This window comes from Salvia splendens, chromosome 9, assembly GCF_004379255.2.
Source record: "Salvia splendens isolate huo1 chromosome 9, SspV2, whole genome shotgun sequence".
In the NCBI taxonomy this organism is placed as follows: Eukaryota; Viridiplantae; Streptophyta; class Magnoliopsida; order Lamiales; family Lamiaceae; genus Salvia; species Salvia splendens.
In genome coordinates this window covers 9,322,485-9,346,324 of record NC_056040.1, presented here as the reverse complement: position 1 = coordinate 9,346,324, position 23,840 = coordinate 9,322,485, and the positions used below count along the sequence as shown (strand labels likewise).

At 35.6% G+C, this 23,840-nt stretch overlaps 5 protein-coding genes, 1 non-coding gene and 1 pseudogene across 7 annotated transcripts; 4 read left to right on the top strand and 3 right to left on the bottom strand.

Annotated features, from left to right (window-relative positions):
• The first annotated feature begins 3,020 nt into the window (after positions 1 to 3,020).
• LOC121747603 lies at positions 3,021 to 6,278 on the top strand (annotated as a pseudogene).
• A 342-nt stretch (positions 6,279 to 6,620) lies between these two features.
• TRNAA-AGC lies at positions 6,621 to 6,693 on the top strand. The gene has a single exon. It is a non-coding gene; the product is annotated as a tRNA-Ala (tRNA).
• Positions 6,694 to 6,908: 215 nt separating this feature from the next.
• On the bottom strand, positions 6,909 to 8,180 carry LOC121746830. The gene is made up of 2 exons (XM_042140768.1): positions 7,972 to 8,180; positions 6,909 to 7,450 (listed from the first exon to the last, which is right to left on the bottom strand). Exons 1-2 carry the CDS (start codon positions 8,086 to 8,088, stop codon positions 7,007 to 7,009), a joined length of 561 nt encoding a protein of 186 aa, XP_041996702.1. The 5' UTR covers positions 8,089 to 8,180; the 3' UTR covers positions 6,909 to 7,006.
• A 416-nt stretch (positions 8,181 to 8,596) lies between these two features.
• Positions 8,597 to 9,477, bottom strand: LOC121747500. Its single transcript, XM_042141546.1, has 2 exons — positions 9,316 to 9,477; positions 8,597 to 9,177 (listed from the first exon to the last, which is right to left on the bottom strand). The coding sequence occupies exons 1-2, from the start codon at positions 9,434 to 9,436 to the stop codon at positions 8,693 to 8,695; spliced, it is 606 nt and encodes a 201-aa protein (XP_041997480.1). The 5' UTR covers positions 9,437 to 9,477; the 3' UTR covers positions 8,597 to 8,692.
• Positions 9,478 to 10,314: 837 nt separating this feature from the next.
• LOC121747463 (pectate lyase-like) lies at positions 10,315 to 12,222 on the top strand. The gene is made up of 4 exons (XM_042141497.1): positions 10,315 to 10,580; positions 10,666 to 11,323; positions 11,523 to 11,765; positions 11,834 to 12,222. Exons 1-4 carry the CDS (start codon positions 10,390 to 10,392, stop codon positions 12,053 to 12,055), a joined length of 1,314 nt encoding a protein of 437 aa, XP_041997431.1. The 5' UTR covers positions 10,315 to 10,389; the 3' UTR covers positions 12,056 to 12,222.
• A 587-nt stretch (positions 12,223 to 12,809) lies between these two features.
• LOC121747322 (ubiquitin-conjugating enzyme E2 2) lies at positions 12,810 to 15,866 on the top strand. Of its 2 annotated transcripts, none has more exons than XM_042141339.1 (6): positions 12,810 to 12,958; positions 13,487 to 13,619; positions 13,800 to 13,825; positions 14,500 to 14,589; positions 14,666 to 14,754; positions 15,565 to 15,866. In XM_042141339.1, exons 2-6 carry the CDS (start codon positions 13,495 to 13,497, stop codon positions 15,691 to 15,693), a joined length of 459 nt encoding a protein of 152 aa, XP_041997273.1. In that variant the 5' UTR covers positions 12,810 to 12,958; positions 13,487 to 13,494; the 3' UTR covers positions 15,694 to 15,866. The 2 variants fall into 2 exon arrangements, with proteins under 2 accessions (XP_041997273.1, XP_041997275.1); XM_042141341.1 differs by having other exon boundaries at positions 12,830 to 12,958; positions 13,476 to 13,619.
• Positions 15,867 to 17,122: 1,256 nt separating this feature from the next.
• LOC121747593 (transcription factor PRE3-like) lies at positions 17,123 to 17,819 on the bottom strand. Its single transcript, XM_042141663.1, has 2 exons — positions 17,694 to 17,819; positions 17,123 to 17,304 (listed from the first exon to the last, which is right to left on the bottom strand). Exons 1-2 carry the CDS (start codon positions 17,817 to 17,819, stop codon positions 17,155 to 17,157), a joined length of 276 nt encoding a protein of 91 aa, XP_041997597.1. The 3' UTR covers positions 17,123 to 17,154.
• Between the last annotated feature and the right edge of the window lie 6,021 nt (positions 17,820 to 23,840).

The window sequence follows — 23,840 nt, the reverse complement described above, 5'->3', positions numbered from 1 at the left end:
TAAATTTAACTTTAGGAATTTGGGCTAGTCCTAATACTACTATATACACAACACAGGTAAAATGACATATCCAAAAATGAGTAGAAGCAAAAATAGTGGATGATCCAAAATAGGTAAAATGAACAGTACATGATTGTTGTTGTTTTTGTCACTTGATCCTTGTTTAGTTGGTGATTAAGAATACTTTTTCTTGTTTTAAAGTGGATGGAAACTTAAGGTCCTTGATTATTTGGATTTGTAAGTGAGCAAATATGTTAGGTGTGTAGCATGTGAGATATACTATGATCTATCCATCTCTTTCACCTTTAAGGCCTCTAGATATACGCCTTATATTTATTAATCTTATCACATCTCCAACATTCTTCCAACTAAATCACAACTTCAAATGTTTTCTTAATCATTCTTATCATAATATCTTTAGTAAGAGCACCCACCACCTCCTTATCACAATGGTCATATAAAAATACCCATCCGTTGTGTATATATTTCAATGTAACCCACCAATTCCTTGGGTTATACTCTACTAGTGAGTTGAACAAGTTATTGAAATGTGAGTTGGAATAAGTTAGTGAATATATGGGGTCTAATACCAAAAGTGGTAGCAACAAATTTTGTGGAATGAACGGAAATGGAAAACCTTGACAAACTTTCTGGGAGGGAGGGAGTAATTCTTAGTGTTCATGTCTTTTAGGTGGCTTTAGCATACACCACAATTATTTAAGTGGCTTTAGAAAAAAGCATATTGTTGTCCTATTTGGATAACCATATCAACTTCCACTAACAGTAAATTGTAATCACACATGTATTCACATTGCAATCAAGTAGAAATCATTGTAATTTGTAAACGGGTGTTTATGAATGAAGAATGTATACCTACAAAAGTGTTTTTTATTAAAGAAATTAGTTTTCCTATTATATCCCTCTCATACATATCCTTACAAATAATGATTGTATTTGTACCTATAATATCATGATACAAATATAGTTTAGTAAGTTAAAAATGAATACAGTAAAATATTACTACAAATTTGAAACTTTTTATGTGTGTCGCACTAACTATCCTATCCTGCTAATGATCCTACTCCTATAAGCATGCAATGCAATGCAATGCAATATATTGATGGCTGGGTCCTCCACTCCACATTGACACTAGCAAGCCTCTTAGTGGGGGTGGCACGTCCTGCTCCTGCTCCTGCTCCTGGACCAGCACCAACAACGCCCTGAATTTCTGCAGAGTCATAAAAGTGATCCGTCAAAGTTGAACCATAACCATACATAATGGAGATATCAGACACATTTATTTTATATGGATGTCCTAGAATCTCATCCTCACTCATTACAGAACAGGCGTATCGTCTTCATCTACATACAAACACCAGATGTTTTCTGAAAACAGGATGTGATCTCAAAATCTTTCTAACTAAGCACTCTGGAAAACAGTTTATGTTAAGCAAGTCCGTAACATAAATTAACTATTATTACTAAACCGCGGCAAGCATTTACTTGTTTAAATATGAAAGAGGCGGTCCAGCAAATCCCGCCCCATCACGAAATGGCAAATTGTACTTCAGAAAATGACTTCAAGAGTGCCCTCTGTCTGAAGCAAGAGGATTCCAGGGTACTGGGACCAGCATAGTAGATCATTTTCTTGTAGCTTAATTTTTACCACTCTAAATGAAATTATTCAGAAAAAGTGGACTCAAGACCAAGAGACAAAAGTTATTAGTAAAAACAGACATTTTTACAAGTAGTTTACTGCAGAAATTTCCAGAATACAAAGTATTGAGAGGACAGGAGACAGGAATAGGTTTGATTATGACAAAGTTGGATGCATCATTCTCTCACGAGCTTCCACTAAGATCGGTCATCCGAGTTTCCAGTAGAGCACATTGTGAAGTTGTGTCAGGTTATGTTATGAAAGAGGGGTTATCACTAACCTAACAACAATGCTGTCTCAATGATAAGACCTACAACTACCCGAACTCAACTCGAACTTATACATTTTGTCAAGGGTTAGTACTTAGTAGGGTTCACATAAATACTGCACCTTATGACCTTAAGATCATATTGATGATACTTTTAGGTTCATAATATCATTGGGAGAAAGATTTGTGTACTATTAACATTCTCATAAATTTTTTTTTCACAATTTTGCATTTTTTGTATTTTTAGCATAACAATTCTGTGGAACATGGTGACTGAAAAATGGGATTCACTTAGCATATGTAAACATGTCTGAGCTCTGAAGCAAAGAGGGTGCTTGTTATTAAATGTCTCACATCAATACTGTCAGACATGATTTCAAGGATATACAGGCTATCTTTTTTTGTTTTTTAAAACCACAAAGTTTGTCAACCAAGTGGTTTTTCTTTGAATATTTAATAACTGAAAAAGCTCAAGGCTTTAGGAGCCCAATAAATTCCTCAGTTTAACCTTCTTATCTGATAAATGCTGATCAATATGCATGATTATAAACTATACATTCTCATAATTTTCTTGTTATTTCAGAATAACACAGCCAGAGAGATAGATGATTTATGCAGAACACAATCATCAATCAACTATACAAAAATAGCTCAAAGGGAAAACATCAGATGTAACCTGAGTACAAACAATCGGAAGATAAATTCTAAATTCGACATAAGGAAATGCTATTGCGAATCATATTCAGGCACAGGACTAGTTCGTTGGTAGTTACTCTGAATGCCTATTCATGATCCCCTAGCACATGAAATGAGTTAAATTCCAGAATAAAACTTGTTGGAATTTTCCTATGCATCTAAAAATAATAAGGAAAGACAATATATATGCACGTATATAGACAGCTTGTGCAGACTATTAACAAACTGCCAGCTTGTGCAGGATAACCAAGGCCCCACCATATAGAGGACTTTCTCACCTCAAATTTACTGGTGTTGATCAAGAACCTAACTGTATATATTCTGGTGGTATCTAATCTTCCTCACCAGAAAATTAAAGATCAATCCAATTTGCACATATCATTATCATAATTACCTTTTAAATAAAAATAGAAGAGAGAGAGAGAGAGAGAGAGAGAGAGAGAGAGAGAGAAGCCATCACTAACAGAATTAAATGCCAACGATTCCACATCAAAGAGTAAAGTCGGCTAGATCGCAAGGCATGAAAAAGGCACGTGCATGAGTATGTATGGTCATATCAATGAGTTCCAGATTTTTCTAACCAGATTGCACAAGCCGAAAACTCCAGTATTTAAAGGCCACTCCTGCTTAAATGCTGTGTATGGTGACACACTCTGATAAGGTTTCAGAAAACCACATCATAGCAGATACTGAACAAAAGAGATGGTATGGTCCAAGCATTAGAATATTAATGAATTTCATTTCATCGTTTCAACATTTTCCTTTCTTTATCATTATCGTTACTTATTACCCTGCTGTAGGATAAGGAGAATGGATCAAACAGGTGGGAAGGCTATGCAAACTGGAGAAACGGACCAGCCATTCAGGGTGGTGCACTTGCAGCTTCTTTTGTCCTCGGTTAGTATGTCCCAAAATCTAGCAACTGTCTTAAAAGTAGCATGGTAAATTAACTCCCTGTTGAGAATCTAGCATATCTGGCCAATGCAAGCAACTTGGTTCTCTACTTGACAAAGTTCATGAACTTTTCTCCATCTGCCTCAGCAAATACAGTTACAACCTTCATGGGGACTGCTTTCCTCCTTGCTCTATCTGGTGGCTTCTTGTCTGACTCCTACTTCACTACCTACTCAATCTATCTAATAAGTGCAACAACAGAGATTCTGGTAAGATTTCAAAACTCCTTTTTTTGCAAACATCCTGCTTGCTCAATACTGTCATTAACAAAGACAAAACTCAACAGGATCATCTAAAGCACAAAACCTTTTACCCTACAACACAAAAAGACAGAAATAAATAGTGTACTTATTTTACAAACGTAGGTCCACCTACTAACAAACAATACCAATTTAAGAATAGGAGACAATGTACTAACTTCTAGAATTTCGAATAACTGTATTCACATATAATAGGTAGAAATAAATACATGCACTCATACCATACTTTACTTATATAGTGGCAAGAAAAAAATAGCATAATTTATAGTGGAAATATAGGAACCATATGGACCACAATATAAAAATATTAATATATGTAAACAGTAACACAAACAAATAATGCATGGACCACTAGCAAATTCTTCATAAATGACACCCAAGAACAAAGTCAAATAATTATTACTAACATTTATTTGCCTGATTTTTGTTAGCCAATCAGATTTCTGGATTTCAATGTTGTGTCCCACTGGAGAGTTAATTCGAATCTTGACAAGATTTCATTTTCAACTTCAACACCTATTATTACTTAATCTTGAGGATTTAAAGTAAAAAAACAGCCCAAGTATCTAAGAAAATAAAATTAGATGCTATACTTGCTTAGCTTTGATTTTCTAATAAGCAAAATATAGAGTTAGAACAATTATGGCAACATGACATCAGTCAACATGCATTCTGATAACAACATACTTATGTGATTTCAGAGTATGAAACATGAGCAACACATTTACTGATAGTACAAGTGTATGCAACAGGGTTTAGTGATTCTCACAGTGCAAGCTCATATTCTGTCCCTGAAACCACCCATCTGCAAGTCATTCAACAGAAACGTCTCGTGTCAGGAAGTTGACGAGGGCAAGGCAGCACTTTTATATGTAGGCCTTTACTTGGTTGCACTAGGTGTTGGTGGAATTAAAGGCTCACTTCCTCCTCACGGAGCCGACCAATTTGATGAGCATACTGCACAAGGAAGGAAACAGAGATCATCATTCTTCAATTACTATGTATTCTGCCTCTCCTGTGGAGCATTAGTTGCTGTAACATTTGTGGTGTGGATTGAAGATAACAAGGGCTGGCAGTGGGGTTATGGAATTGCCACTGCAGCCATATTGATCTCTATACCAGTTTTCCTCCTCGGATCAGCTAGATACAGGATAAAAATTCCCTCAGGATGTCCTATCACAACCATGATTAAGGTACAGTCCAAACCATTTCCAAGAATCTCCACAGGCGAGCAGTCAGTAACTCTTTTATTTTTCTCGGACAGGTTTTGATAGCTGCAACATACAAGTCATGGATTTCAAGGAAAACAAAGAATGCTATTGACAATGTGAGCAGAACTCCATCAAGCTCAGCAGAGGTGACAGAGGATGAAGAGCATGGAGCAGGAAAGGACGAAATTCGAACCATCACAGAAGATCTCAGGTTCCTCAACCGAGCATTAGATGCCGCACCAGCCCAACCAAGACTTCGCTGCACCACAAAACAGATAGAAGATGTTAAATCAGTCCTTAAGATCCTTCCCATATTCATGTCAACAATTATTCTTAACTGCTGCCTTGCTCAGCTTTCCACCTTTTCAGTCCAACAAGCAGCCACCATGAACACCAAAATTGGATCTTTAAAAGTCCCACCAGCTTCCTTGCCAGTATTCCCTGTACTCTTCATAATGATACTCACCCCACTCTACAACCATATCATAGTCCCCTTCTCCAGAAAGCTGACCAACACCGAAATGGGAGTCACACATCTTCAACGAATTGGGACCGGCTTAGTCCTCTCTATCTTGGCCATGGCCGTAGCAGCATTGGTGGAGGTGAAGAGGAAGCAGGTCGCGACACGATCAGGCCTAATAAACTCAAAGGAGCCTCTACCAATCACATTCCTTTGGGTGTCTTGGCAATACGTATTCCTCGGCTCAGCTGATCTTTTCAGCTTGGCTGGCCTGATGGATTTCTTCTTCACAGAGGCGCCCCATTCAGCATGAGGTCATTAGCAACCTCCCTATCATGGGCCTCACTAGCAATGGGATATTATCTCAGCTCAGTGCTAGTAAATGTGATCAACTGCATCACAGGCGCCTTCCATCATAAACCATGGCTCCATGGCAGCAATTTGAACCACTATCACTTGGAAAGATTCTACTGGTTCATGTGCATCCTAAGTGGCTTAAACTTCCTGCACTATCTATTTTGGGCACAGCGCTACAGCTACAAAACATCGGAGCCTAGCAATCACACGGAGATTCAAAATCAGCAAGAGTCATCTGAGGCTTGAGACTTCTACTTGTTGAATCGTCCTATCCACGATCTAAAGATAGCTACTAATAGAATTGAGAAACTAAACTATGCAATGATATATAAATATCAACATTGTTTTCATATGAGTATTGTATTTGTATTGAAAGCATAGCAAATTAATGTTACTATTTGTGTTAAGAGTTAAACAATGAAAGCAGTGGAAATCACATGGAGTATTTAATAAACGGATTCTAGACAAGGACGAAACATCAAAACTGCTAATTGGTTCTTATAAACCTGAATCTCTCACGGTCTAGCTTAAGCCTTAATCGCCACACGTTCTGGATGGCAGGAATCGTATAGTAGTAAATTAATTGGCAAAAAATTGTATTACGTTCACATTAAATTGGTAACCAATTCAAGCAATTATAGCAGGGAGGCGCGCCGACGCACGGCCACCAATTTAAAGTTTAAACTACCTTGGAGAATTCGTTTGACACATTTTATGCAAAGGACAAATATATAAATACATGAATTATATATCACGAGGGGATGTAGCTCAGATGGTAGAGCGCTCGCTTAGCATGCGAGAGGTACGGGGATCGATACCCCGCATCTCCATTTTTTATTAATTTTCATAACTATTTTATGGAGTAGTTGTTTTAAGCTTTACTAATTGTTCCTAAATGGTTTTTGTAAGATAATTGTCGACCACAAAAAAAATAACTCTAAAGTAATTAGTGCCCACTAAAGAAGTTTATTGATTCATTCACCCCAACAATTATATGAAAGTTTCTCATAATGTTGTCACGCTATTACCCAAATAAAACCTTGAATAATAACAATAATAATAATAATAATATCAACCGTCAAACAAAGCGTAAGAGAAAGCTATACTAATATACATATTAAAAAAAAACCAAAACAATCCCAATTAATCAGCCTCTTGCAACCCTTCCACAAGAAGCGACCCCACAAACAACCCCACACCCCCAACCGCCAGCAGGCCTCCAATGAGGGCCTGCACCGCCACCAGCGCCGTCGAGTCGTCCGGGATCACGACAACGACGAGCACAGCCGCCAGCAGGAGGGGCAGGGCGGCGGAGGCCAATGCGGCGGGTGAAGTGTCCACGGCCTTCTCGAGCAGACTGAGCAGGCCGAGGTCCTCCGCCTTGGAGAGAAGGCCGAGCTTCTCTATGGATGATAGAGTCACGCCGAATTCCTCGGCTTTGGAAAGTAAGCCGGCTTTTTCGACGTTGCTCAGCACCTTCCGCTTCTCCAGCTTCTTGAACACGTCCACTTCTACCTCTTCGCCGCCCTCGTAGAATAGTCCCGCACCGAACCACTCCTTTTTCCACTTTGAATCGTACTTATTCACCTGCATATTAATTACAATATCAACATTAAATTAACTCCAAATTCTTCTTCTTTTATTATGCTATAATAACAAACAAATACTCATTCCATTTCTTTCTAAGTCACACGTTTTATAATGTATTTTTACTTCAACATCAATATCTTTACTTGGAATCTTACTGATTCACCTATAAAAATAAATAAAATATCAAGATTAAATTGACCATGGATTATTCTTATTCTTATAAGTAATGTGTAAGCGATTAAAATCAGTAATTAATTAGAACACTCAACTTTGCACATAGCATGAGACTTTTAACAAGATAAATCCATACTGATGAAAAAATACATCTAATCATTTTAAATCTTAACAATCATATGCAACTAAGAAAATACTAATTATCATATGATTATCTATTTAGTATTGAGTTGTGAGATTCAATATCATAAAACAAACTAATTATATATATATAATCTTAAGATACAATTTTGCAAACTTAAATAATCACTAGAGAAGTGGAGAATGATATTATGAAAAATTACCTTCTTTTGTGGTGCCATGGCTAGGAAACGAGGGGCATAATTGGAAGGAAAAAGACGAAGGCGGGGGGAATTGGAGGGAAATAAACCGTTTCCGGCGACTTTCGTTGGTGCTGCCATTAGAGTTTCAAACTCTCAGCTGGCAAAATGTAATTCGATATTTGGGGAAGGAAAATGTAGAGGTCCACCAATCAGGGCGCTGCGCTGCTTATCCAAACTGAATTAATCGAGTGGATGCTATATTCACCTTTATCCATTCAATAAATGATTGGGTCGGGTCAGATTAAATCACTTGAGATTTGGGCCAACTCCTAAACTTAATTGGGCTCCCAAAATAATCTAAACTTTGACTCCACCATCGGATTAATATATTATATTTTGTTTCTAGAGTTTTATATGGTAATTTAATATAATAAAATTCATTGGGTCATCTTCTTATTATTAGCTACTTTATAGTTAATGTGCAATGGTAATAATCATTCGTAGTTTTATACCGTTCATGTAGTGCTAGTAAATTTTATTTATGGTTATGCTTTTCATCTGTGATTTTTCGCATATATAAATAAAATAAAATAAAATATATGTTTGGTTATGATGCAATTTATAGTTGTCTGAAATGAATGAAAAATTGAAAATGAACATCATTCTTATATACATGTCATCCAATAATTTTATGTACACATAAAAATTTATGTTCTAGCAGGAAAGGTGCACAAGTATTTTACTAGGAACGAAGCTTAAGAATTATAAGCACCGTGATCACAGTCAAAGCAATCAATGCTGCTATATATAATGCAATTTTCATCATGGCGGACTTGTCTCCTCTAACAATTTTCAAATAATCTTTCCGAGGACGAGTACTTCCTTGAGCCGGGACCTCTGGCGTTTCGACATTGCTGTTTCTGTCGTTGTTGTTATTGTTGTTGTCGTATTGGTGAATTGAAGCGTTATCACGCGGCTTGGGATTGATCTTATGCTCTTTGGGCATGGCGATTTCATGTTGTTGTTGGCCCTTCACTTTTGGTATAGTAACGCAATAAATTTGGTTATCTTCGAACAATCCCATGGCTTCGTCCAGCTTAGCATCGCTTGGAATCTCATACGTCTCCTCAAAGCTCACGTACTTGTGCTCGGTCACTTGTTTGTTGCCACGCACCACTAGATGACCGTACTTATCCATGTGTATGGTTATATCGTTTGCCTCGAACCCTTCAAATTATATAGATTAGGAACAAAATTGGGCATGGAAAAAGGAAAGGTAGAAGAAGTTACAAAATAATGTTGGACAACCATGATGTTAAAATTAATCATGTGTAGCAACAAATTAAAATCATGTATTATTATTACCGGGGAGTGTTAAGCGTAAGTAATGGAAATCTCGATCCTGCTTCCATCCATGAGGTGGAGTTATCTCTGTAAAAATCATGCTCAAATCTCTCTTGCCCAAACCCCTCTCTGTCCTTGCCATTGCTAATCCCTATCTCTCTCTCTCAATTTCTCTCTATGTGGTTTGTGTATTGATGTTGAGACAAAAGATGAAACAAGATATACATATAGAATATGCTGTTTGTAGTTTGGCTTGGAAGTTAGTTAATGAGGATTCTATCTAACTAAATTAGTACATTGCTTGATCTTGGAAGAGAGAATAGCCAAAGGGAAGAGATGTGATTCTTTTCTTTATAGATGTGATTCTTTTCTTTATAGATGTGATTGCTCAAAAGTGACCTTTTTCAAGCCATTTCGAATCTTCACATTTATTATTCTCACACATAATGAGTTTTAATGTCATTTATAAAGAATGACATCATTTGTAGTTATATAATTAAATAGTTATAATATTAATAAGCATGATTATTATATATCTTGGCGTCCAAATGACATAATCATCTTTGGTAAATAAAGTTTGTGATAATATTACTTTTATGATATAAAATATTATGTCTTCAGATGGCGGCCAAATGTTTTTGTCATGAGTATTAAAAAATTTAGTGACAATATATAACATGTCGATTTGTCACAGTAATAATTCATGAATATTGTTATATACTATCTAGTATAATTAATAATTTAATACATTTGACCATCCTCCACATTTCTCTCCCAAGTCATTCACTAATCTTTCCCACTTTTCCCTCTTGACTTCTCATTCTCATTATCCATTTCTTCCACAAATATTGGTTGATTCAACATTTTAGTTGGGATGCACTATTGCAGAGATATCATACCTATCTCACACTTCAAACACCACCATTGCACACCACATATGCTTAACTTCTTTTTAATTATGTGGGTTTATATTTTGCATGATGTTGCTAAAACTTTCCATAGATTATGTAGGTCAAACAACTTAGTAGGAAAACCCAAAAAAAAAAGAAAAAAACAGTAGGAAAAGAATAAAATATTTTTCCATTCATTTCAAGAATGGATCCTATTAGGTTTGTGTTGGTTTTCTTGATTTCTCTTGTGGCCTTGGTCACCGCAAAGGCAAACAATACTGAGACAGACGACATCGTATGGCGAGAACGTGCATTACAAGCGAGGCAAGCTAATCAACAGGCGTATGAACCCAATCCTCACATTGTCCTAAATCATTTAAACTCACATGTTCACAAGTAAGTTTATTTAATTATGTCTTTATATATTAAAAATCCTTAACTTTTCAAACTTAATAGTAACATTGCTAATTAATTTGTGAAGGGCATTTAAAGGATACAACTCGACAAGAAGAGGTCTAGTAGGTAAGCGCCATAGTGGGCCATGCGAGGCCACAAACCCTATCGACCAATGTTGGAGGTGTGATCCACATTGGGAAAAAAACCGCAAGAAGCTAGCCGATTGTGTCCTAGGGTTCGGGCGCCACACCACGGGGGGCAAGGCGGGAAAGATCTACATGGTGACGGACCCCTCAGACAACGACCTAGTCAACCCTAAGCCGGGAACCCTAAGGCACGCGGTGATCCAGACAGAGCCACTCTGGATCATATTCGCGCGCCACATGGTGATTCGGCTCTCTCAGGAGCTGATCTTCACGTGCAACAAGACCATCGACGGGCGCGGGGCTCAGATCCAGATCACCAATGGCGCGGGATTCATGATCCAGTACGTGAGCAACGTGATCATACACAACATCAAGATCTACGACATCAAAGTGGGCAGCGGAGGCCTCGTGCGAGACTCCATCACTCACTACGGGCAGCGTGGGCAGAGCGACGGCGATGCTGTCTCCGTGTTCGGATCTAGCAACATTTGGCTTGACCACTTGTCCCTATCTAGTTGCTATGATGGCCTAATCGATGTGGTCAAAGGGTCGACGGCTGTCACCATCTCAAATTGCCATTTCGCTCGCCATAATGATGTATGTAATGTAATTTCAAAACAAAGTAGTATTTTGTATCGGTGTAAAGAGAGAACTGAAACCACTATATAAATCTAATAGGTCACTCCTCTTATCACTAATTAGTTTTATGATGAAAATTATCTATCAAGGGTTTAGGATGGAACCTTATGGATTTCTATCAGGGATAAGACAAATAATACTAATTGAATATATGCAGGTTTTGCTATTTGGAGCAAGCGATAGCTACTCAGATGACAAGATAATGCAAGTAACATTGGCGTTTAACCATTTTGGGAAAGGTTTGATTCAAAGAATGCCGCGAGTGAGGTATGGGTACACACACATTGTGAACAACGACTACACAAATTGGGAAATGTACGCGATCGGAGGAAGTCAAGGCCCCACCTTACTTAGCCAGGGCAACCGCTTCATTGCCTCAGATAACATGAACGCCAAAGAGGTATCTGTCAGTAAATTCCGTTTATTTTGTAATGATCGATGATTCTGATGTTGTTTGTAATAATGTAGGTGACTAAGAGAGAGTATACGACAGAGAGTGTGTGGAAGAATTGGGTGTGGAAATCTGAGGGAGATGTGTTGCAAAATGGCGCGTTTTTTATCCAATCGGGAGATCCTCATCATAAGTTTGTACATGGCCCCGAGTATATTCCACCTAAACCGGGCCAATTTGCAAGCACGTTGGTGCGACACTCCGGCCATTTGAAATGTATTCCCGGTCTACCTTGTTAACAATGCATGTGTCTATCGTCACTTGGATTTTATTAGAACTGATGATCAAGAGAAATCAATTGTACTACTTGAAAAAACAGATGTTAGTTAGTTGATGTATATACTCTGCACTTTTAGTGTAAAATTGGTGGAACTTGTAAATTTGCTCGCAATAGTGAATCATTGTATTAGCGTAACTCTATTATTTTTAACAAGTTCTCCGTTCGCGACTACACATTTAGCATTTTGGTTGTTTTCCTATTAATTTGTGTCATTTCACTAATTCAATTTCTTTATAATTTATTGTATAAAACTAATATGTACGAATTAGACGATTATATTTCACTAGTTTTTTTATCCACGTTTATTATATTTCTTAAAATTTGAACTACTAAAGAGTAGGATATGTAATCGTGGACAGATGAAGCATGACCATCGTGACAGAATTGATTCTATATTAATGGATTTGGTCGAGTCTGAAAAAGTGATGAATTGGAGAGATGATTTGTAACAAACACGAAGTGAACCAAAGAAATAATTAATTCTTACAAATAATCAATCTTACTCCATAATGAAACACATTTAATTATGAGAAAAGTAAATTTTATTTATCGAATCCGCAAGTGTATTTTTGTAACAAATACTCATCATATATGCGAAATTATTCTGGAAGTGATCCAGGAGAATTATTAATTCTTACAGATAATCAGTCTTATCACATGTTTAATCATATTTAATTGTTAAAAAAAGAAGTGAAAACAAATATCCCAAGATTAATATCGCCAGTGAAAAAGTGGGACACCAATCCCCAAATGAAGTCATACTAAACGCAATACCAATATAAAGATTCGATTTTTCCTCTTTCCCTTCCATTTCTCCACTCGAGCTCCATCCCTGCTCTCTGCCAAGACTTCACTGAAAAAGGTAAGCACATACCCTTTTCTGAATTTAATGAATCAATTGCTAATTAGATCTTTTATTCTAGAAATGCGTCGAGATTTTGATTTTGATGGGGAAACCCTTGATTTCGTGTTGCCCGTTTAATTGCTCCCCTTTTTTAAGCCGTTGGATCTTCATATTTGTGGCTGATTAACCCTAATCAGCCTATGTGGAAAATATAGATGGATTATTACCTGTTGTTGGCAGGAATGATTATTATTGATGTGAGGATCTGGGATATTGGTGCCCTAATTGTTCTAATCTTATTCTATTCACTAAGTTGCCTAATTAAATGTTGATATTCCTTGTCTTTGGTTTCTGTTCTGATGAATTATTGCAATGGTGTGCTCAATTCATGTTTATGATCGAGTCAATTTTGGATTATGAACTGCTACAGGTTAGGGGTGTCTAAAAAAAAGGATTGCTTTTGAGGTTGTGTTACTTGCTAAGTTGGTTTGATTGTTTGTATCTCCTGCCCTTTGGGTTGGTAAATATAGCTCAGTGCTTCTGCAGGCAATAATATGTCGACTCCATCTCGAAAGAGACTGATGAGGGACTTCAAGAGATTGCAGCATGACCCACCTGCCGGTATCAGTGGGGCACCGCAAGACAACAACATTATGCTCTGGAATGCTGTTATATTTGGGTTAGTTTGTTGTCTACATCTAGTCAAGCAGGGTTTCATTTCTAAAGGATTGTGTTACTTTAATGTTTCTTTATAACTTAGTACTCTACAATTAAGCTGGTGATTATTTTGTTTATCTTTGTAGTTCGTAAAGTTTGGTTAGTTACGCTAATTGTGGTGTGTTTGTTGTGTGGATTGCAGTCCGGATGATACACCGTGGGACGGAGGTCAGTATATATACTGGAACTTAACTGTACATCTTTATTTGCATGGTCCACTTGTGTATTTCTGCCTTTTTATGTGAATCCCTAAATCCCTATTTGCTATAAACGAGCATGTTTGCTCTCTGTGGTCTTGGAATGATAAGGTCTGTCTTGTGTCTTTTAATGGAGTATTATAGAAGCATCTGGATTAAGATGAGTAGTTGCAATAGATAGTACAGAAAAATGCGCAGCGTTATAGATCTCATTATTAAGACCATTTCCTTTATTAGACATGAATGATATATGACCTGATTCTTCGGGCCCTAAGTTCACCAAACAATCAATTCATGCTAACTTAAAGTTTTGCTAGATACCTCATTTAGTGGTGTCATATCTTTGAGGTTGTCGAAATATCAAAACATCCACCTTGTTTATTTGTGAACTAGTTTTCTTGCAATGCAGAGATTATGACAGTAATGGGGTCCATATTGCTGGATCTTGTAGATAAAGCTAGATAACCCATTGTAGAAAAGTATTTGCTTTTATCATCATTGTTAATGCATATTTCTTAATATATTAAAGAATATTTTTATTGTTCAATAAGTTTGCATGCTCTATTATGCTTGTGCTTGCATCCTACTCATTATTCATGATATTTGGGTGGTGTAAATTCATTGGCCGTGCTTTGAATTTGGCAGGTACGTTCAAGTTGACCCTTCAGTTCACAGAAGATTATCCAAACAAGCCACCAACAGTTCGATTTGTTTCTAGAATGTTCCACCCAAATAGTATGTCAACTGCATGAGGGTTCAATAATGCCATATATTTGTTTATTATGTGCTTAAATTTGTCCGTTTGCTTTAGTTTATGCGGATGGAAGCATATGTTTGGACATTCTTCAAAATCAGTGGAGCCCTATTTATGATGTTGCAGCTATACTAACTTCAATCCAGGTAAATATGCCGCTATTTGATGCTTTGAACATTTTATAATGCTAGCTAAAATGTCTGATGTCCTGAACATTTTGTAGTGCTAGCTAATGTTCTTAATGAAACGAATTTTTTTTGCTTCTGGGTATACTCAGGAAACAAATGTCTACCGATCGGGGTTAGACAAATGGTCAATAATATTTCAAATACTTGTATGTAAACATATCTGCTACGGCCATCATTATCCGAGAAAGATGCTTTTGAGTTGAACATCCTAATGAAAGTTGTTATGCATCAGTTATAGATAATTTTCCTTTTGACGTCATGGTTTGGCATCTTAACATCATCACATTGCTTCAATATTTGTTTACTCTGTCGCATTTGTTTATGCAAGCACCTATCTTTCTGTCTCTCACTCTCACACACACGCACACAGAATGTGATAATAGCTCATGCTAAATACGGGATCCCCCTAACTCCTCTTGACGATCTGCTGGGCTGCATTTGATTAAGCAGCCACATAAGTAGTCCCATTCTGCTTATCTAAAGAAAATCGTCCACGTAAAAAGATTGAGTGATTCCTCATTTTAAGACACATGATTAGGTTGCTATATTCTGATGTCTACAGCCAACCACAGCTTGCGATTGTTTAAAGTTGTAGCATGGCAATCCCACAAGAAACAAGAAGTGGCTTTTGGAGATCTATTGCTATAATAAAGCCTTACTTTCATTTTCCACATACATGAAAGACCTGCTTGGATTGATATATATGAAGAATAGCGATGATGTTTCTGTCTCGATAGAAAAGCTTGACATCCATTTTTAATCATGCAGTCTTTGCTGTGTGACCCCAATCCGAATTCCCCTGCAAATTCTGAAGCTGCTCGGATGTTCAGCGAGAATAAGAGAGAATACAATCGCAGAGTGAGGGAGATCGTGGAGCAGAGCTGGACGGCTGATTAAAATCGGGGGTCAGTGTTTGGAGGCTATGGTATGTGTCGGGATATTTGCGTGTTTGAATTGGATCAAGTTATTTAGCTTATAAATCATGCCAAGACTGCTGCATTATATCGTGTAAATTTGTGACTGGGAATTGTAATGAATGTATTACTTGGGACATCGATCTTATTTTGCAACTCTTTCGGTCCTCATTATATCATTGAGAGCCACCAAAACCCGATGCCCAACAACATTACGATATGTCGAATGGTGTTGATAATGATAATGAGTTGTGGTGGCCTGGTTATAAGATGAATTCACAATTGGCATGTTGAAGGCAGAAATTTCACTTCTTGTGAAAAAGCATTTTGCACTAGGTAAAAATACTGAATTTAACAGCGATTGGCAGTGTAAATGGATTGTTGATTTGGCGTGTTATAATTACAAAAATTAATGTGATTATCTAATTGCAAAAATTACAAGTATTCTTATAATTTTGATTTAACAGTCTTTATTTATTTTGGAGTTTCATTTTCCTATTTAAAGGATAGGATGGAAGATCTGCAATAATAATAGTACTAACAAAAAAAACATGAATTATTAATACTGCTAGTAACGGAATTCGACTATTTGTGGCCCGATCTGCTTACCCGGGCATACGTTGAGAAATAAAAAATAAATGCAAATGTTTTCTCTGTAATTAGATTGTGGCGTCATAAATAAATATGGAGATATGCATCAACGTTTCATCATGATTTATGGGAAATTGATGAGGTTATTATGATCCAAATTTAGAGAACGTTTCGTGCTTCCGTAAGCGAAATTCTACACAAATGAGAAAGCATGGCCATAACTTTAAATTTTGTTAGCATGCATATTAATTAATTAATTTTAGATTTTAATTTTTTTATATAAAAATAGCATCTCAATAGATCAAGAAAACTTCAAACTATAAAATAAAAAATTAAAGGTGGAATGTACATAGTATGCTATTATAACAGAATAGTAGTACTAGCTAGAAGAATATAATTTCCCATTTAATTAGGCTGACCCTGACTGTCAAAGTTATAGTAGCTGTAGGATTTGGTTTATAATGATGAGGTGCTTTGAGATCTGATGCAAGATTATTAACTTATCAATCCATACTTCAAACTTAAATTTGGAAGTTATTTATTTAGTTATACTTATAGTCACATATAAAAGTAATATTCACATAACTACTATATAATACATGCGATCTAGCAAGCTAGCTACCACGCTTCTAGTAGTCTATTTCTTGTTTTATTTCACCATTGCACGTTACATGAATGATTATATGCAATGTTAATATATATATATGAAGGTAAATAACAATAAGGAGATGATCTGAAATATAATTTTATTACATTAAATCCTCGTCTACGTAGCATGAAACAAATTACAGGAGATGATTGGCGAAGAAAATAGCAATTAAAATTCAAAGTCGGAAAAATATATTCAAACTAGCTAGTGCATTAGTAAGCTTCTAATAAGATCAGCTTGAGTTGTGTCTGCGTTTTCAAGCAATTCAGACAGCCTCTCACTCAACTCATCAACTTCTCTGTGCATGCTTCTAATATAGTTGCATGTCTCCTGAAACACTTTGGTTGCCGACTTCTGAAAAATACCACAAAAATTAAATTCATAAGAAATTATTAAAGCATATATAGTTGCAGTTTGGTATAGGTATCATGATATTTAAAAAGTAGTAGTTATATTTTATTTTTCCTTGCACATGCATTGAGCTTGGTCTGACATCTAATATTATAAAGAAGACATAAACAAATGGCAGGGTGGGAACTTTTCATGTTCAAGAATATGGCACATTTTTTTAAATTTATTTATACTAGCATCACACAGTTCCAAGTTATCTTCAACAACATGAAAACTTAAAACTTTGGGGCTTGTGATGATTTTGAAATTAATTACATCAATATTAACCTTATAGGTTGCAAGCCAAAAATTAATTCAATTAATTGTAACTTATGTAAAGAAAAAAAGTGTACCTTGTCAGAGCGCCTATTGTGCATCTCGGGAAGAAGTTGTTGAAGCCTGGAGATGAGATTGTTGATTTGATCTTCTGTGATCCTTGAAGATCCAGAGTGCCTTGATCTTGATGTTTGGCTCGACATTTTATGTATATATACGTGAGATTAATGTGAAATGTGAGAGGATAAATAAGTAGAGACTAAGGCTGTATATATAGTATGGTGAGAAGTGAATAAAGTTGAGAAAGAAGTGGAAAGGAAGAGATGCAGGTAGGCAAAGAGTAGGAAAGTAGTGTAAAAACACAGTACTAAGTGTGTTGTTGAGTAGAAAGAAACAGTTGGTGTCTGGGAGTGAAGAAGACAATTGCATGAGAGGTCTTGCCTTTAAATAGGGTTTCTAATTTGTTTATATCTTTACATGTTATTCAGCTGTATATAGCATCTCCATCTGGATTAATTTAAAACATGAAAAACTGAAATATCTCATGTCATTAAAAAGAGTAAAGGCCAAAATTGGTCCTGAACATATGTCCATTTTATCATTTTGGTCATAAACTTTATCTTTTGAATTTTTTGGTCCTGGACATTTCAAATCGGATCACAATTGGTCCTCCGTCAACAATTCCGTTAATATTTAACGGTCAACGATTTTAATCACAATTTTGACCAACTTAAACAATTTTTAATTATTTAATCATCAAAATTATTTTTTTTAATAAAATTATAAATTATTTATTAAAAATAATTAAATAATTTTTAAATAATTAAATTATTTATTCCAACTTAAACAATTTTTAAATAACAAAATTATTTATGATTTTATTTTAAAAAATAATTTTGATGATTAAATAATTAAAAATTATTTAAGTTGGTCAAAATTGTGTTTATCATAAAAAAATCATAAATTATTTATTACAACTTAAACAATTTTTAAATAATTAAATTATTTATGATTTTATTTAAAATTAATAATTTTGATGATTAAATAATTAAAAAATGTTTAAGTTGGTCAAAATTGTGTTTATCATCAAAAAATCATAAATTATTTATTACAACTTAACAATTTTTAAATAATCAAATTATTTATGATTTTATTTAAAAAAATATTTTTGATGATTAAATAATTAAAAATTGTTTAAGTTGGTCAAAATTGTGATTAAAATCGTTGACCGTTAAATATTAACAGAATTGTTAACGGATGACCAATTGTGATCCGATTTGAAATGTCCAGGACCAAAAAATTCAAAAGATAATGTTTAGGACCAAAATGATAAAATGAGCATATGTTCAGGACCAATTTTGGCCTTTACTCCATTAAAAATCTTATCGTTTCATTATTTTTATAACATCACATCTTATGATCTAGTTTTGGTTATGCAAAATATCTCAATTTTTTATGTCATTAATTTTATACAAGTGAAATTGATGAGTGTATTTTTTTTATAAAACATAGTATATAGTTATTTAAAAGTGTGGGCTGTAAGTATAATACTTCATTCATCCCCTAAAAATAGAAATTCATTCCTTTTTGGCCCGTCTCCTAAAAATAGAAACTTTCCCTTTTAGGAAATTTCTTTTTCTCTAATGAGGTGAAACTTATTTTCCACTAACACTCTTTCCTTTCTACCTCTCTTTTATTTTACTAGTTTTGCTTAAAACACATGTCATTTAAAAAAATTCCTATTTTTAGAGGATCGGGGGAGTACTATAGGAGATAATTAGGACTCAAAGAGACAATTTGTTTTATTTGTTCACTAGAGGACTAAGACTATATATGATTATATTCTGTGTCCCTTACAAATATAGAATTGTAAAATATATCCAGGCACGGTAATATTGAGGAAAAATCTTTTGGGAAAATGAATGGAAACAAATAAAAAAATAGTAGAAAGAAGAGAAATAATTGAAAGTTAAGTTGGAGACAATCCCTACCGTTGCGATTGTCTCCGCTATTCGTGCTTACATATTGCTGCAATTGTCTCCAAAACACAATATATACTCGAGGCTGAATATGTGCTTCTTCCACTCATCTAATATGTTGATGTATGTTTTGTACTCCCTCCGTCCCAGACTACTCGCACATTTCCTTTTTCGGCACGGAGATTAAAGAATGAGTGTATAGCAAAGTCAACAATTGCGGATATAGGTGATAATTTTTACTAAAAATGGAAAGAGTGCAAATAACTTGGGACGCCCAGAAAGGAAATAAGTGCATGTAGTCCGGGACGGAGGGAGTATATATGATCATTTAATGTTGTATTCGAATGGATCGAATTGAATAATTTCCACATCTTGATTTTTTTTTCTCTCTTTTTCGTTATTAACTTAGATCCATTTGGGGAAATCTGAGAGAATCTGGTCAAACCTTTAAAATCATGGTATAGTTTCCACAAATGGAAAGCACAAATTGACACGTAGAAGCTTCAAACCGACCTCGATTTAATTATACTATAACACAAAAGAACTTAAATGATTGTATGTAACATGAACTCTATGCTATTTTTTTTGGAGTGAGGTCATTGATGAGCAGTTATGGTGGAAATGAATCTTCATCTTATCTCTGTGTCAGTCAATTTTATTTCGCAGATCATTTAATAAATTATCCTTGGATCTTCACTAATTACGTGTTAATTACTTTAATTGGCAGAGTTTTAGTAGAAAATAAAATCAATCAAAAACTTGCAATAAGCTTTTCCCTATCCACAAACAAGTAATACTCTGAATTAGCAACGTGCGCGGCTAATATGTTGTACTATAGAATAAAATAGTTTTTTTATATGTGATAAAATGCTCAAGCCAAAAAAATGAAAAGCTATCAGTACAAAAGAAATTCAAATAGCAACGAATTAACATACATACAAACATCAAAAGTTGTATTCAGAATTATTGTAAAAGATCTATAAACGAACATAATTAAATCAGAAGCAAATGAACAACACACATCATAACGTTATCTGTCAACTTCATTTATCAGAAGTGTGATCTCAAAACAACTCCAAGCCGTAGGAGTATTTTTGAACATACAACAAAGAACTCACTACTCAAGTGAACTAAAAAATGAAAAGGTCATGAAGGCAAGACACACAAGCACAAGCAAGAGAAGAACACAAATGCAATAAGAAACAGAAACCACAATAAACCACAACCCTAAACAGTAAATTGCATCATTTGGTCTTTTTCGAGAAATTACACGTGGCTTAATTATGTTGCACGTGTCGATGGCTATTAGGAAATGTTGGGGTTTACTCTGCGGAAATTACAAATTAAATAAATTCATAAAAGAATCTATTTAGGAGATTATGTGGATCGATTCAATTTCATGCTACAATATATAGAGACATGCTATTGCGCAATTAATCACATAATTTAGAATTAAATTATGATGTTAAATACTTACAATTATGATTCTTCAAAGAATCAAAGTGGCTTGCTACTTCTCCACGTGTAGATCTTGAAGCTTGATTGTGATTGCAAGACCAAAGATCATCTAACCTATGACCCAACTCTAGATCTAAATTCCTTGTGGGAGGAATTTCTTAGAAATAATAAGGATCTTGCAGGAGAAGATAAGAGCATCTCCTATGGCGCCCCTTCGGTAGGACGTCCGGTCGGACACCGGGAAGGGCGACGGGACGTCCGCCGTTGGGAGGTCGGAGGTCGGATACGGACGTCCCGTGAGGACGTCGGGTGTCCTCGGACGTCCCGGGGACGGGCGGGTGGACGGGCGCCACTGTGGCGAAGGTCGGACGTCCCGGTCGGACGTCCGATATTTGAATTTTTTTTTTTAATTCTATATATACGGCTCGTTGAACTTCATTTCATTTGCACCACTTGTGTTAACAAGTTTCTCTCTTCTTTTACTACAAATTTCATTTCTACTTAATGGAGAACGATAGGAACTCCCCGGCCACGAGCGAGTCGCAGACTCCGGCGTTTCCCATAGATCTGGAGGGAAACGTTAGCGGAAGTGCGTCAACGGTTCCGGGAATGTCGGGGATGGGTGGGATGGGTGGAATGGGTGGAATGGGTGGAATGATCGCCCGGTGATGGATACGCTGTCCCGGTCGGACGTCCGATATTTGATTTTTTTTTTTATGTTTTATGACTTTGTATGTTTGCCCTTTTCAAGTATTTCCCGTAATTTTTCCGTATTTTGCTTTCCCGTACTTTTTGTTTATGTTAAAATTAAATTATTGTGATTTTTAAATTGCGGGATGTCCTAGTGGGAAGGGCGATGGGAAGGGCGGATATGCAGGGGATGTCCTAGTGATGTGGCAGTGGGGTGGGATGTCCTAGTGACGTGGCAGGAGGTGTTTTTGGGATGTCCTAGTGGATGTCCGAGTGGGATGTCCTCCCACTGGAGATGCTCTAAGAATGCCAAGAAGACACAAAAAGGATTTTCGAATTCCTCAATTAGAGAGAGAGGGCAGAAAATTCCAAGTGTGGAGGCTAGAGTTTCACTTCTTATGCTGTGTGTATTTGTCACACCTCATTCATCTCTATTTATAGAGTTTGTGATGGGCTAGGCTAGGGATCTATGGGGCTTGGATTGGGCCTCCCCTATTGGACCTTCTTTACTAATTAAATTATACTAACTCATAATTCAATATAAGGCCAATGAAATATTTCTTGTGCCACTATCGAAGAAATACTGACCGCCCATCCAATCCGTGATTACAAGCAATCTGGGTTAACCTCTTTAATATATTATTTCCCTTGTTTAAGAAATTCTATATCCATTAATTAATTTGTAGTCTGCTATGGACTTTAAATTAATTAATATCTTTTTATTTCTAAGAGTTTGTCTAGTACGAGATGTATATTAAGATATACTTTGCTTTTCTATTATTCTTGGATTAAATCCAAACCGGTCGGGTTTCCGAATAATAGAACTTCTCTCGAACACCTCTTGGGGATATAGTCAAATCGCACAGACACACGATTCAATGTAATAATAAAACTGACACCATACTAGTTATTAATTACTATTACCCAAGATATCAGGAATATTGAGTTGCGAAAAACCTGCACCTATTGATAAGTCAAAACAGCGTATGATTAAATAACGTGTGTCATATATTATTACAAAGATTAAGAAATATTAAATCTCCAAGATATCGTCTTTCAGTAGATAGCAATAAAGACATGTCTATACTTTAGATCCTTTCAATGCTATACCACACCAGTGTCACTAGTCATTCTCAAGGTAAAGACGACTTTCGGATGGACACTGCAACCTTTCGCGATAGGTAGCCAAAGCCTATCTAGGTTGTGAAAAAGTTTTACTTCTACAAGGTTCCGGCTGGGCCACCTACTGTGATGACCTGTTCCACGACCCAGCCTTCAATGTAGAAGACTTGAACTGATTTTACTTTCCGGCGTTTTAATTATATAATTAAATATGTAATTAAAGACGATCAATACCCATTAAAGTAAAATACACAGTATGAAGAAAACATTTATTATTCTCATTAAATGAGGAGAGTTTACAATATACAAGCAATTTATCAAATTCATAATAAACTCGAAAAATGTTTTTTAGTATATATGTTCCAACAATAAAGGAAATTCAAATGTGAAGATGTGGTTAGCCAATTTATCGGAGCAATGCCTAAAATTGAGGCATCGACAATCTACTGACAACGAAACTAAATAAGACTCTGAAACTACAATTGTGGTATCGTCTTATCGTCACTTCGTCGCCTTGGTTCGTTTACCAAAATTAGTCATGTTAATATTTATTTGAACTTTATCACTATTTTTTGATTTTCCCAATTTATACTTTTTCTATTTTTTTAATCTCTTATTTTATCAATTGTGCATGAGAATGATGTTATCCACAATCGTCTATTTTCAAGGACGGATGAGGAGTATATTGATTTTTTTTTTTTTTTTCTTAGTATTTTTTATGTTAACTGATCACTTCAGTTTTGGCAGAATCAAGATCATAAACACGTGCATAGAAGGCATCCAATGGATGGAGGCTATATTAGATTCCAAAACTGAATGATAATTTGATTATAATTTATTTTAATATCTTTCTGATTGGTCAAATATATATGCATTGATTTTTCACCCAAAATAATTATTGCATTTTAATTTAATGGATCATAGCATTGTAGTTCAGTGATATTCTATAACTTCAACTGGGGTAATTAAGTAATT

What these genes read in the sequence shown, in the direction of transcription:
- LOC121746830 (XM_042140768.1), bottom strand. Translation starts at nt 8,088, where the DNA reads ATGGCAGCACCAACGAAAGTCGCCGGAAACGGTTTATTTCCCTCCAAT. An exon ending in CCATGGCACCACAAAAGAAG is followed by an intron (nt 7,451 to 7,971) that starts GTAATTTTTCAT and finishes ATTAATATGCAG; the next exon opens with GTGAATAAGTACGATTCAAA.
- LOC121747500 (XM_042141546.1), bottom strand. Translation starts at nt 9,436, where the DNA reads ATGGCAAGGACAGAGAGGGGTTTGGGCAAGAGAGATTTGAGCATGATT. An exon ending in CTTACGCTTAACACTCCCCG is followed by an intron (nt 9,178 to 9,315) that starts GTAATAATAATA and finishes TATAATTTGAAG; the next exon opens with GGTTCGAGGCAAACGATATA.
- LOC121747463 (XM_042141497.1), top strand. Translation starts at nt 10,390, where the DNA reads ATGGATCCTATTAGGTTTGTGTTGGTTTTCTTGATTTCTCTTGTGGCC. An exon ending in TTAAACTCACATGTTCACAA is followed by an intron (nt 10,581 to 10,665) that starts GTAAGTTTATTT and finishes TAATTTGTGAAG; the next exon opens with GGCATTTAAAGGATACAACT. An exon ending in ATTTCGCTCGCCATAATGAT is followed by an intron (nt 11,324 to 11,522) that starts GTATGTAATGTA and finishes GAATATATGCAG; the next exon opens with GTTTTGCTATTTGGAGCAAG.
- LOC121747322 (XM_042141339.1), top strand. Translation starts at nt 13,495, where the DNA reads ATGTCGACTCCATCTCGAAAGAGACTGATGAGGGACTTCAAGAGATTG. An exon ending in TAGAATGTTCCACCCAAATA is followed by an intron (nt 14,590 to 14,665) that starts GTATGTCAACTG and finishes CGTTTGCTTTAG; the next exon opens with TTTATGCGGATGGAAGCATA. An exon ending in CTATACTAACTTCAATCCAG is followed by an intron (nt 14,755 to 15,564) that starts GTAAATATGCCG and finishes TTAATCATGCAG; the next exon opens with TCTTTGCTGTGTGACCCCAA.
- LOC121747593 (XM_042141663.1), bottom strand. Translation starts at nt 17,819, where the DNA reads ATGTCGAGCCAAACATCAAGATCAAGGCACTCTGGATCTTCAAGGATC. An exon ending in ACAATAGGCGCTCTGACAAG is followed by an intron (nt 17,305 to 17,693) that starts GTACACTTTTTT and finishes GGTATTTTTCAG; the next exon opens with AAGTCGGCAACCAAAGTGTT.